At 42.1% G+C, this 13,543-nt stretch overlaps 1 protein-coding gene across 1 annotated transcript in view; it reads right to left on the bottom strand.

Moving 5' to 3' along the window:
- Positions 1 to 13,543, bottom strand: part of GLI2 (GLI family zinc finger 2) — a gene marked incomplete at its 3' end in the record, with an annotated part of 289,571 nt that overhangs the window by 26,737 nt on the left and 249,291 nt on the right. The window contains exons 6-8 of the mRNA XM_083349844.1: positions 6,953 to 7,154; positions 3,818 to 4,031; positions 1,064 to 1,177 (exon numbers count right to left, since the gene is read on the bottom strand). Of these exons, the coding sequence (XP_083205970.1) occupies positions 1,064 to 1,177; positions 3,818 to 4,031; positions 6,953 to 7,154 (530 nt within the window). The remainder of the gene's footprint in view (positions 1 to 1,063; positions 1,178 to 3,817; positions 4,032 to 6,952; positions 7,155 to 13,543) is intronic.

The raw sequence follows: 13,543 nt of genomic DNA, 5'->3' as shown, positions 1-13,543 counted from the left end.
CTATCTTCATCAATTTTACCAGCCCCCTGATGATTGCACATGTTGCTGTCCCCATGCATCATGCCAAAGCCCGCTTCTGAACTGGAACCGAAAGAGAAATTTGTCATAAACTCTTCTGTTGGCTTGACAATAGCAAAGCCTCATATTTCATGAAAATGAAGTGCCTAGAGCACTCCCAATAGTTTACAATTGTGATAAAGAACGGTCGGAGTGCGTGTCAGCCATTAAGCAGCCTGGAACTCAGCAGTTCCGATAAGGACATAGAAACTGGTGGGCCTTTCTGGGTGTCAAATACCGTGTCACTGAGGTAAAGGATGCTGCTCTCAGCAATTGCTTCCTGAAGAGGAGCAAGTCTTTTATTGGGAGCTTCCTATTGTGACACAAGTTCTTCTTGTCATCTTATCTTTGCTCTCTTGATACCGTTATCACTTGCTTGGCGAGTCTGAAGTGTCAAACATCTTTCTTCCAGTTGCTCAGAGGCAGCAGTGTGACATGTCTGTTGAAAAAAAAATGCCACGATCCAAGGACTCCCAAAGTGTTCCTTCCCAATCGCTCGTGGAAATCACATTGAGATGCGCAGAAGGAGATCACCGATCCCGAAACATTCCCACTGATACATTTTGTCATTCCAGCCTATGCAAATTTTGAAGTGCTTTCTATTCAGGATGTGACTTGCCAATGTGTTTAATTCAGTTCACTGATTCCCATACTCGGAATGAAACTGTTCCTGAAGTTCTTGAGACTGCAACCCTGAACACTCACTGACTAGAGCCCATTTAACACAGAAAAAGAATGTACTTATATATGACATCGATCTTTGCAGTAAACAATTTTGAATAATTTTAGGTGAAACAGCAAAGGGAAGACATATTGCCTGTCAGCCAGCAAGAACTATTTCCCAATTCCATTATGGCTCCATAACTCAAAGACAACGAACATCACACGTTTGAAGTTGCTACCTTCTTCCTTACTGCAAATTCACAATTTTCCCAAATAGTTGAGGGTTACAAAATTCTAGCCAATCAGTCCAAGCACTGGATGTACTCTGTCCTTTAAGAGTTACCTGAGTCGGTGGAGAAGCTGGTGGTAGAATCTCTGTTTCAGTCTTGACTTTACTGCGTTTATTAATTACCGGATTGACTGTGCTGCTAACGGCCGATTCACTGCTTTGCTTGTTCTAGTAAGGCAAAAATAAAATGGGGATGAGTTAAATGGTCATGATCAACGTGCTTAAGTAAATGCAGCATTGCAGCGTTGAAATTGACTGAAATCAGTCATTTTCAGATAAGCAGCTGTTTTTAATCAAGGTGAAAATGAATCCAGGAAAAGAAAAAAATGGGGAGGGGTTTTCCTCTTTTAAAGCCTGCCTGCATTTTTCAAATGCCGCTATGCTCAGTGAAATATCCCTTGTAATGTATTTCACCCGGAAATGTACAATATTATTGTTGGTCTATGATGGACAAGCCATGTCATTGTTTTCTAAGGGAGCAGGAACAGCTTGCAGCCCCAGGATCAGAAGGGGTCGCTTAAGATCTTGGGTCTGGCCCTCAGAGTTCCCCAACGCTGCTGAAAAAGTTTTACATTTTAACACACCAGTAAAGGAAAATTATTATTCATGTCGATAACCATCCTGTGAATTGTGTATGAAATCAAATAAAATATTATCTAGGTCCACCCATTTTGGAGTTTCAGCACAAAACATCATAATCAAATGCCAAATTTGGCCAAGGTATGTTGTTTTCCCCTAGTTTATGGTTCAGGATAGACCTTCTACAGAGGAATAAATCTTCATCTCCATTAAAAAGAAGTCCTTTATAATAGTAAAGTTGGAAGGGACCTTGGAAGTCATCTAGTCCAACCCTCTGATCAGGCAGGAAATCCTATAACATTTCCAGTGGCGTAGCGTGGGGGGTGCAGGGGGGGCCGGCCGCACCGGGCGCAACATCTGGGGAGGCGCCCATTAAGCTCGCCGGAGGGGGACGATTCTGCTTCGCCGAGGGTCGGAGGAGCGAGCGAGTGGGCGGAGCATAGAAAGCAACCGCATTCGCTGCGCCCAGCCAGAGCGGGATCCCGTCCTCTCGCGGCTGCGGATCGCCTCCTTTCTCGGGTGGGGGTGGGGAGGCTTGGCGGCGTCTCGCCTCCCTCTCTTTCTCCCGCCGCGGCTCTCCTCCGCTTGGCTCTCAACCTGCAAGCCCGGCCCCCCCGACCCAGCTCCCGCCCCGTCTCCTCCTTTCCCGGAGGTAAAGGTAACAACTGCAGCCGCCGCACCTGCGGCTGCTTGCTGCTCCTCCTCCTCCTTCTCCTCCTCCTCCTGCCGTATTGACTCTCTGTGGCCACTCGGTTCCCCCTGCAGGAGGCGATCAGGACGCCCCCCCGACACACGTCGCCAGCAGCGAGAGTTTCCAGCCAGTCCGGCGAATCTTTGGGGCGAGGTGCCAAAGAGAAGGAGGCGACTTGGCTTGGATAAGCAGCGTCTGGGCAGAAAATAGGTCAGGCGCCACAGCAAGTATGAACTCCTGGGGTTCAGCCTAAGCAGGCAAAGCTGCAGGGAGGGTTGGTTGGCTTTTCCGACTTTGGAATAACCTTGGGAAGCTGAGGCATTGTAAGTTGGAAGTCATTGTTTGTTGCCTAACATGTTGGGTCACCCCACACCACATGCTAAGCCATCAACCGTGGTTGGTGTCCAGGGTTTAGGACAAGATGGAGAAAACTAGCCAATTGTGGGATCATAAATCTTGATGAAGCCCATCATCGCTCCATGTGATGTATGCACTCAATCTACAAACGTAGTCCAAGCCTATTCACATCTGTTGTAAGGTCATTCTCTCGTGGGGTTTATCTTGACATCCACTAAGAGTGGAACAAACATGCCCCATTAACCATTTTCAACGCCATGTCCTCTCTTTGTCTCATCCTAAATCACAGCTGAGGCACCTTAAAGTTGCCTTGTTTCAGTTTTAAACTAGCATTTTCCCTCTTCTCCAGAGACCCTTTTTTGCCTTGAACCTAACTCAAGGGTAGGCAACCTTGGCTCTTTTATGACTCATGGACTTCAACTCCCAGAATTCCTGAGCTAGTGGAAGAGACTCGAGTGCTAAAATCCACGGGTTAGGGGGCGCAAATTACTTGCCTTGCCCCGGGTGCTGACAACCCACGCTACGCCACTGATCATTTCAGACAAATGGCTGTCCAGTCTCTTCTTAAAAACTTCCAAGCAAGCAATTTGCAGTGTTATTTTTCACATCCTACCTCCGATGAACAACCACACAGAAACACAATTACTTGAACTAGTTGCCTCAATATAAAAATTGGACTAACCGTATGGATTTCACTCAAGCTGAGAACTTCAGTTTACTTTAACTGATTCATCTGCACGTTGGAGACAAATAGCTGTATTCATTCCAAATAGATACCTTTAGCCCTCACTTGCCAACTAAAAGGCACTCGTGTCATCAGAATGCTATCTGATGAAGGGCAAATCCACATATTAAGTTAATCTTCTAGCAGTGCAGCTGCTTGGTAATCTGCGTATCAGTTCATGTTCATGGCAGATCACTGCAGTTCATCAGCATTCACTGCTGGAGAAGTACGAGCACCAAGGCATAGTTGGCCAAGGGTAAGACAGAGCACGGTATGAAGGGGACCAGAACTGGGAAGATTTGGGATGCCGACAATTTAACATGAAAAGCCAGGGTTGTGATGACTGAAAGTGATAGGACAATTGGTAAGATTAATGCTAAGAGACTCACCTGGGCTATGTGACAGTGCTCTCAACAAAGCCACCTGAAACCCTCCCAGAAGCTGTTGGGAATCCTACCTGGTTGGACTCAGAGATGCAGTTGCTGCTGTTGCTGATCTGAGCAGGAGAAGAGTTGACCGAGATGACAGCCACATGCTGCCGGGCAGGGAAAGTTGGAGATGGCTGTAGAAAAGGAGGGGTATGTCCAAATGCTGAGCTCAGGCCTCTTTGCTGGTTCAGAATTTGTTGGTATGTCACTGGGTTGATCGGATGAGGGAAGGTAAAGGCAGGACTGGAGAGAAGGAAGAAAGACAAAACTGGGTCGGCGGAGCCTTTAACCATTACAACAAAGTACTGAAGTTTGGTAAGGGCATTTGCTGAGCTGAAGTCAGCCTGGCTGGGCTACTTCTTTCTCCTCAAGGCAGCAGGTTGTCCCGCGCATCTGTCTTGCTTCTGAGTCTTAAAATCTTTGTTTGCAAAAAAAGGGAAGAACTAACCCAGATGAGTTGGAGCCCTAATGAACAATAACTTTTGATTATTACTTTTTTTTTTGGTGCATTCTGTTTTTTCCGAGGAATCCCTTTAAGGCAATTTCCCTTGACTTTGTGCTTCTTTTGTTTTGTGTTCTGAGACTTATAAAGCTCACTGGACCTAGCCTTTGTCAGTTGCATATTATCTCTTTGTTGACCATGAGTTACACACAGTCAGTCCAAGATTATCAGAAGATCACTGTTGATGGGCACTAGAGATTTTCTGCAGCCATGTATCATTCAAGGTCAGTGTTTCTATTGAGATAATGTGTACTGTTTACTACAGTTTCCTGGTATTCAGTGGCCTGCTGCTTCTGCTATTTGGATCCTTCAAGGGACGAATTATACACGTGGAAATTACTGCTTACCATAAATTATAAATTGGATTAATGGACATGTAAAACCCTTAAATCTACCAAACGAAGTACAAGAATGTGCTGGTGCTTAAAAAGAATATTTACTCATACCACCAGGAAGGGTCTCATTTTAATTATTTTTTTATTAGTGGTTCATCTAAGGATCGGCACATTTATAAATAATCAGAGAAAATAATTTAAATAACATTGCTCAGTTGTTGATAAATTGGGTAAACAGATACAAACTTTAAATATTTGTTTATAATTGTCAGAGATGCAGTTTCTGAAGAATATAAAATAATCCACTTGAGACGTACTCAATTTCAATTGAGCCTTGGTGGAGCAGTGGGCTAATGCCTCCTTAAGTAACACCAGCTGCCTGCAATTAGTGCAGGTTCGAGTCCCACCAGACTCAAGGTTGACTCAGCCTTCCATCCTTCCGAGGTAGGTAAAATGAGGACCCAGATTGTTGGGGGCAATAAGCTGACTTTGTAATAATGCCGCTTGGGGGGGGGCAAAAGCCCTAATAAGCAGGCATATACATAGAATGAAGGCTATTGCTAAGCACATTGATTTGTGCTTCTTAGATTGTAAGCTGCCCTGAGTCTTCGGAGAAGGGCGGGATATAAATGGGATTAAAAATTAAAAAAAAATTAATGGAAAAAAACCATACCTCTCTATGTTTCTGAAATCAGGTAATAGCTTCATCTCTGTATAGCAGGGGTCTCCAACCTCCAGTCTGTGGACCAGCACTGGGCCGTGGCACACCAGAAATTGGGCCACGCAAACAAGTGAAGCCCCATCCGTGGGATGAAGGCAGCATGTAAAACTACACCCCCTCCAGTCCGTGGAAAAACCTCCCTCCATAGAATCAGTCCCTTGTGCCCAAAATCTTGTGGGCTGTTGCCGTTTACTAGTAAAAGCCTTTGGAATCAGTGTGCAAACATGACATCTGCACAAGTTCCATTTTTAAAATGTTGGTTTTAATAACCAGACAAATATGGTCCACTCAATGTGAGAGAATGAAAATGTTTATTCTGGGCCTGTTGCTTTAATTGTAGAGAAGACATGGGCATTTCATAGCTCCTTGGCCATGCCTGGTCCCTTGGTTGTCCTGATCCAAAATTAAATAGGGCTTTTCTGCTAGAAGTACCACTGAGGGGGAAATTAAGTGCTTTTGCAAGCCTGGCAGGCCAGCCCCTCTTGCACTTTGGAAGGCAGGTAGCTAGGTCCCAACTTGGGCTGCTAGTGGTGCAGTAGACCAGGGGTTCCCAACCCCCGGGCTGTGGAATGCCAGCAACTGGTCTGCACAAACAAGCAAAGCCTCATCCGCAGGATGCAGGCACCACACAAAACCACACATCCTCCGGTCTGCGGAAAAATATCTCTCCACAAAACCAGTACCTGGTGCCACAAAAGTTGGGGACCTCTGCAGTAGACTGAACTCTCTTAAGGACATCAAAGGCCTGGTAGACTGGTCCCTCCTAGGTCATGCATACAATACAATTGCATTGCTTTTATTTGAAAGCAATTCTTATTCCCCTCCCCCAATACAGTAGTGGCCAAAATTGTGGAAACATTTTGGGAAAAGTGTATTTTTGAGGTTTGATGGCTAATAACACCACTTTTTTTGGAGTAGCACCATAAAATTATATATCACTGGAAAGATTATTTAATCAAGAATGTAATGCAACAAAGTTTGTTCAATTATTTGTACTGTATTCTATGAAAAGGTATATCCATATAACCAGAAAAAGGAAGCACAACTTGCTTAGGTTGATATCAGGTAGCTTTCCTTCCTCTGATTGTAGCCAATGAGCATGAGCGTTTAGAGAGCCAATCAGGTGTCATCTTGTTTTGGCAATGAGCCAATCAGATCACAGTAGGATTCAGTTACTGATGTCATGTATTGAAGCTGAGAGGAGGACATTTGTCAGTGTGTTATGTGATCGCTATCAAGTTGGTTGGGGTTTTGTGTGTGTGTGTGTTCTTTCATTTAGTGAGCTTGTAAAATGTAATAAAATTAAAGTAATAGTGCAAAGAGTTGACTGGTAGCCCAGAAAGCGATGTAAAATAGTATTATTAAGTGAACAAGGCTACAGCTATAAAGAAATTAGAAGAAAAATGGGTGGAAACTTAACCAAAGGTGGCGTTTCTACTGTACACTTTTCCCAAAAGGTTCTCACAATTTTGGCCACTACTGTACATGCCTATGCACCTACTGGTTCAGCTCTCCACGAGAGTCCCATGTCTGCTGTAGATAAGGATTGTGCTGGAAACTGAAAAGTAGAGAATTTCATTGCCTGAGGTATTTCATCTTCCCTTACCTTATTGCCCCTGCTGATAGATGGCCATAAGAGCCACTAGCGGCAGAACTACTTCTGGAATTATTGATATAAGCAACCAGGGAATTGGGTGAAGTCCGGATCATGGTCTGGAGATCAATGCTGGCATCAGACAAGGGGGATATAGAAAGCGCTCGCTTCCTGCTGAGTCTGGGGGTTACTCTTGGGCTGGAGAATCTTGACACTGTGTGAAATGAAAATAAGGAGAGATAGCATGGTTCCAGAGTAAAAGAAGTTGGTTTTAAACCTTTTTAAAAACAAATACTTCAACACAACACAAAGTAATTTGAAATTTACAGTTTGAGTGATGTTTATATATGGTCAGCAAGCATAAGTGCCTTTGGGCATTCAGGATGATAACCTCAGTTGTTATGTACAATAGTGATCTTGAATGACCGAAAGAGAAGAATAGAATGCTACTATCAATGCTCTCCATGCTATGAAATGGGAACATTTCCAAGTAGGGTGGTCTGCAATCAATCAGAACAGATCTGGAAGGGACCTTGGAGATCTTCTATTCCAACCCCCTGCTCAAGTAGGAGACCCTATACCATTTCATACAAGTGACTGTCCAGTCTCTTCTTAAAAACCTCCAGTGATGAAGCACCTACAACTTCTGAAGGCAAGCTTTTCCACTGATTAATTGTCCTTACTGTTAGGAAGTTTCTCCTTAATTCCAGGTTGCTTCTCTCCTTGGTTAGTTTTCACCCATTGTTTCTTGTCTTGCTTTCTGGTGCTTTGGAAAATAAATTGACCCCCTCCTCCTTGTGGCAGCATCATAAATACTGGAATATTGCTATCATGCGCCCCCCTAGTCCTTCTTTTCTCTAGACTGGCCACTCCCAATTCCTGCAACCATTCTTTATATGTTTTTGTCTCCAGGCCCTTGATCATCTTAGTTGCTCTTCTTTGCACTTTTTCCAAAGTCTCAACATCTTTTTTGTAATGTGGTGACCAAAACTGGATGCAGTATTCCAGGTGTGGTTTTCCTAAGAATTTATAAAGCAGCACTAATACTTCATGTGATTTTGATTCGATACCTCTCTTTATACAGCCCATTTGGAACTGAGCTGCGCAAATGGCGGGCGAGCTTGTAGGCACCACTTGAGTGGTGTGCATGGTATTAGCTTTTTGGCTGGTGCCACACATTGCTGGCTCATATTTAACTGATCGTCCACTAGAACGTCAAGGTCCCTCTCACAGTTACTGTTTATGAGCCAGGTTTTACCTAATCTGTACTTGCACCTTTGATTTTTTCCTGCATTTCCTGCTTTTCTCCATTAAATTTCATGTTGCTGGATAGGGCCTGTTGTTTAAGTCTGTCAAGATCTTTTTGGATCCTGAGCTTGTCTTCTGGGGTGTTGGCTATTCCTGCCAGTTTAGTATCATCTGTAAACTTGATGAGTTCCCCTTCTATTCCCTCATCTAAGTAATTTATGAAGATATTGAAGAGTACTGAGTCTAAGATGGAACCTTGTAGTACCCCACTACTTACTTCCCTCCATATAGATGTAGTACCATTAAGGACAATTCATTCAGTATAGTTTGTCAGCCAGTTACAAATCCATCTGGTGGTGATGCTGTCTATCCCACATTTTTATAGCTTACCAAGAAGTAGGTTGTGGTCTATTTTGTTGAATGCCTTAGTGAAATCTAAGAATACTATGTCCACAGCATTTTGCTGGTCTAATTTAGTCATTTTATCAAAGAATGAAATAAGATTGGTTTGATATGATCTGTTTTTAATAAACCTATGCTGGCTACTAGTTAGAACTTTATTTGTTTCTAAATTTACACAGATCTGTTTGATTATTTTTCCCCAGTATCTTCCAAGATATTGATGTTAGGCTGATTGGTTTGTAGTTTCCCCGGTCTGTTTCTTGAAGATGGGAACCACATCAGCTCTTTTCCAGTCTTTAGGTAGTTCCTTGGTGTTCCAGGATTTTAAAAAAATTATGATACAATGGTTCTGAAATAACATCTGTCAGCTCCTTCAGAACTATTAGGTCCCAGTGATCTATATTCATGCCATCCTATTATATAGGGTATGGTCAAACAGTGAAGTTTCAAAAAACCTAAGACTGTGACTACAACCATACGATTGTGCCTCCCCTTTCACTGGTGATGCAGGTGCAATACATGTCCAAAGGAGTAGGGCTTTCATCACAGTTGCCCTCTTGATTTTTTGGACAACCCCCCTGCAACTGTCCTGTACTCTCTTATAGAGAATATAATCCTCTCTAATATGAGATTAATATGAGATTAATAATGTTTACAGTATGATCTTCATAGGTCCTGAAATGCATTTCCCAGAGAGGTTTAGATGGTATTTCCTTTGATACAATTTTGATGTCAGCACAAACTTAAAGAGAAAAAAAACCCAGGCCTCTTGACTCTGTGATCTAATTGGATTTATCTCTGCTCTCTTTGGTTTTATTTAACATTATTAGATTTATTGTTGACTGATTTGTTGTATGCAATGAACCTGTTAATTTGCTTTTAAACACCCCAAAGAGTTAGGGTGGCATGTAAATTGTCTTGCATAAATTAAGAAAAAAGGCACACTAAAGTTGCATGTGATACAAACATCTTCTCATCCCCCCCCAGTGAAAAATGAAGATTTACCATAATAAATGGCCACAATCAAATAAAAAGATATGTAGAGTAGTATCAATATAGTTACACTGAAAGTTCCTTTGCTCTGGGCAAACCTGTGCTGCCATTCTCCTCTTATGTATTAGCTGAACTTGGGAGCTGCTCAAAATTAAAAGTAATACTAGCAAGCAACAAAATCAAAGCAGTTGATATAAATATTTTACACAGAACTAAAAGGTAGAAAAGTCAGATAAGTACGTAGCAGATGTCCTGAACAATTTTGCTTGGTTTGTCAATACAAAAGCAAAAAAGCCTTCCACTAACCTGACTTGCATATCCCAAACTAATTTACAGAACGTATTCATCCAATGAACTGTTGCTGAAATATGACTCAGACATTAGCATCTATAAGCTAAAGATCCTGTAAAGGGAGGCAAAGTGTAGATAAAAAGATTGATATGTTGTAATGGGAATTATTCAATCCACACAGAATATTTTATTTAGAAAATTCAGTGTGAGATGATTTACTGCTGATATATTAACCCAGTACTGATTGCTAAAATGGATAATTTATTTTCTAAAAATGGTTGGAAATATAACAAGTAGTGTGGCTCATTTACATGCATGTATTTATGTATAAATGTACATCCACTCCTCTTTTAGCAAGTACTTTGGTTAGACATCATACAGTAACGATCGTTCTCTGTCCAAATTTCGTGTGCCTGACATCAATGCACATAGGAAGGAGAGTATTCTGTTTGTTGCACAAGAAAGTTAATACAGTATTTCCAAAGTCAAGGCTGGGTACTATAGTGTGGGGGTCCCCAACCCCCCCCCAGGCCATGGCCCACTAGTGGGCCACAGCCCATTTGGAACTGAGCTGCACAAATGGCGGGTGAGCATGTAGGCGCCACTTGAGTGGTGCGCATGCACGCTCATGCTTAAAGCTCTATTTATGTGTGCGAACGGAGCTGTGTATGCTTGCCATCCCCTTCCCCGCTCCGGGCCGTCAAGCTAGGAAGCTTGGGGCCCACTGCCTTAGGGGAATTCCCAGTGAAGGCACAAAAGGAAAATGGACCTAATGCCTACTTATGAGGGAGGAACTCAAGAGTTCAAAAGCAGCCATGGTCTATTTGTCTAGCAGGCAAGATTCATTGCTTTCAGATGGGTACTGTATGAGCAAGTACAATTCTCAATGGAGCTATTAAACATTCTTCAAGAAATTCTCCTATTTGGAGAATAAGCAAAGTAAATGGATGTAAGTAGTGTAAGCCCTTCATTTTAGATCTTCCCTCTCAGTTGACTTCATAAGAGTTTGGTATTTAATTAATAGTTGGGTTGTTTGCTTTCCTTCTTTAAAAACATTGAGTTTAGCTGAATTGGTCTGTATATTTGTCTGGTTTTTTTGAGGATGAGAAGTTGGGCTCCAAATATGAGGCTTGGAATAGGATCCTCTTTGAACTGGGAAAATTAATTTAGTTGGGAGAGGCCAAAACATTAGGTTGGTTCATTTATGGCTTGAGGAGGAAGACGATAGTGGTTTTAAAGAGTAAATAAGGGCCTCCTTATTTGTCAGTCAATGACTTTCATCATTTCTACAAACAAATCAAAGGTTTTGAATAGAGAGAGGTTAGAAATTAGTTGACCAAGCAACCTCATAGAGGCCAGCCCTGGTTTGAGCATGTTTACCATTAATTTAGCAATTCTCAACCATTCAATCAAGTAATCTCCACTTTACTTAGGTCTGTACCACTGCTAGAAGCACTGGTTTAATATAATAAGACAGAGAGGAATGCTTAGCGAACAGTTACTAGAGGATTTGTCCCCACAAGACCCTTCCCTACGTATCAATTATTTTTAGTAATTATGAACATGTTATTTATGAACATGCTCACAGAATCTACTAAGCTTGATTTCATAATAGGCAAAGCATGATTCATTAGCAAAGGTTCATTAGACATGATAATGCAACAGATTTTATAGATATCTCAACAATGAATTATTATTATAGTTTAACTTCCCATAATTTGCCATCAGCCTCATCAGACTAAGATTACCAAATCTCAAGATCCAAAAAACAGAGCAAATTACTTTGCATATTTTTAGTTATTGGCCCCAACAAACTCAGCATATACTTGGGGAGTTCAAAATCCCAACCAATCCAGACTTTTCTGATGGCTGGTAGGCTTACATACGATTCAGTCAAGACCAGCTAATCTAAAGGCTTCATTCAGTAAAAGCAATTATCAGTCAGGTAAACCATTTGAAGGAGCTGAATTGACAGGCAGGAGATAGCACTAAGCACCTCTGCAGGAAACAACATGAGTTTATCCCCAAAGACAACTCAGTGAAACTTTGCCAAGCAGTTGTTAACAGCTGCTACTTTTCACATACACTCTTCAGCTAGCATCATATATACAATGACCCCTAAATTTTACTGTTTCAGCATTTAAGAAATTGTATTTATTTAATACAATTTATTCTAGTCTTTTTAGACATGAGCTGGAGGATTCCCTAGGCCAGGGGTGGGGAACCTTGGCTTTTTTATGTCTTGTGGACTTCAACTCCCAGAATTCCTGAGCCAGCATGGATGGCTCAGGAATTCTGGGAGTTGAAGTCCATAAGTCATAAAGAGCCAAGGTTCCCCACCCTTGGCCTAGGCCTCCAAAACATCAGTTTTATTGACTAATTGAACTCTTATCCACTTCCCATGTAGCTCTGGAGTTTTTTTTCAACTCACTATTGTACTATCAGACTTAATTTTATACTCAAGCTCTATCTTTAAAATTGCTTTTAATTTCTTTAACAGAGCTTACACTACTGAATGTTGAATACAATGTAGCTTTCTACTTTTTATATTTTTAAATGTTTGCCTACCATAAAGGTAAATGTGGGCGCGCCGGATTTATGGAACCATCTTCCGGTCGAGCTCCGGATGGCGCCTGACCTCCGCTCCTTCCGGCGCGATCTCAAAACCTACCTTTTCGAACAAGCTGGCCTGGCCTGATGGGATGGGGTTGGGTTTTATTAATGTGTTTTAACCTACTTTTAATGTGTTTTAACTTATTCGTGGGCATTTTGTTTAATTGTTTTTAATTTTTGTATCTTGTTTTTGATATGTATTGCCCTGTTCACTGCCCTGAGTCCTTCGGGAGAAGGGCGGTATACAAATTTAATAAATAAATAATAAATAAATAAATAAATAAATAAATAAATAAATAAATAAATAAAATGTAAAGGTTTCCCAGTCACGTCCGACTCATCTCCTTTTGCCAAGAGAGCCACCAGTGTCCAAAGACATTTCCATGGTCATGTGACCAGCATGACTATACCCTGAGGCCCATGATGTACTGTTACCTTCCCACTGAAGTGCTGCCTATTTATCTCCTCGCATCTGCATGCTTTCGAACTGCGGGAGCTGGGGCAAGTTACAGGAGCTCACTCTGTTGCGTGGCACTTGGGTTTCAAACCTGGACTGTCAGCTTTGCAGCTGACAAACTCAGCATCTTTAACTGCTGAGCCATTGTGCCCTCTTACCTACCTTACAGTCACATGTATTATTATAATAGCGTGTATGGTATAAAAATAAAATAAATGAAAAGAGAACACATTCAACAATCTTGCTATCAGAAATACCTTGTGGTTTATTGTTTTGCACTGGGGGATCTAAGGACATTTATACAATGATACTCATGGACATGTCAGGGACGCGGTGGCTCAGTGGGTTAGGATGCTGAGCTTGTTGATCAGAAGGTCAGCAGTTTGGCAGGTCGAATCCTGAGTGCCACGTAACAGAGTGAGAGCCTGTTACTCGTCCCAGCTTCTGCCAACCTAGCAGTTTGAAAGCACATAAAAATGCAAGTAGAAAAATAGGTGGGAAGGTAACAGTGTTCCGTGCGCCTCTGGCGTCTAGTCATGCCGGCCACATGACCACGGAGACGTCCTCAGACAAGCGCTGGCTCTTTGGCTTTGAAATGG

Source organism: Vipera ursinii (assembly GCF_947247035.1).
Source record: "Vipera ursinii genome assembly, chromosome: 1".
Taxonomy (NCBI): Eukaryota; Metazoa; Chordata; class Lepidosauria; order Squamata; family Viperidae; genus Vipera; species Vipera ursinii.
The sequence above is the reverse complement of the archived record's forward strand: the minus strand, read 5'-3'. Positions and strand labels throughout refer to the sequence as shown.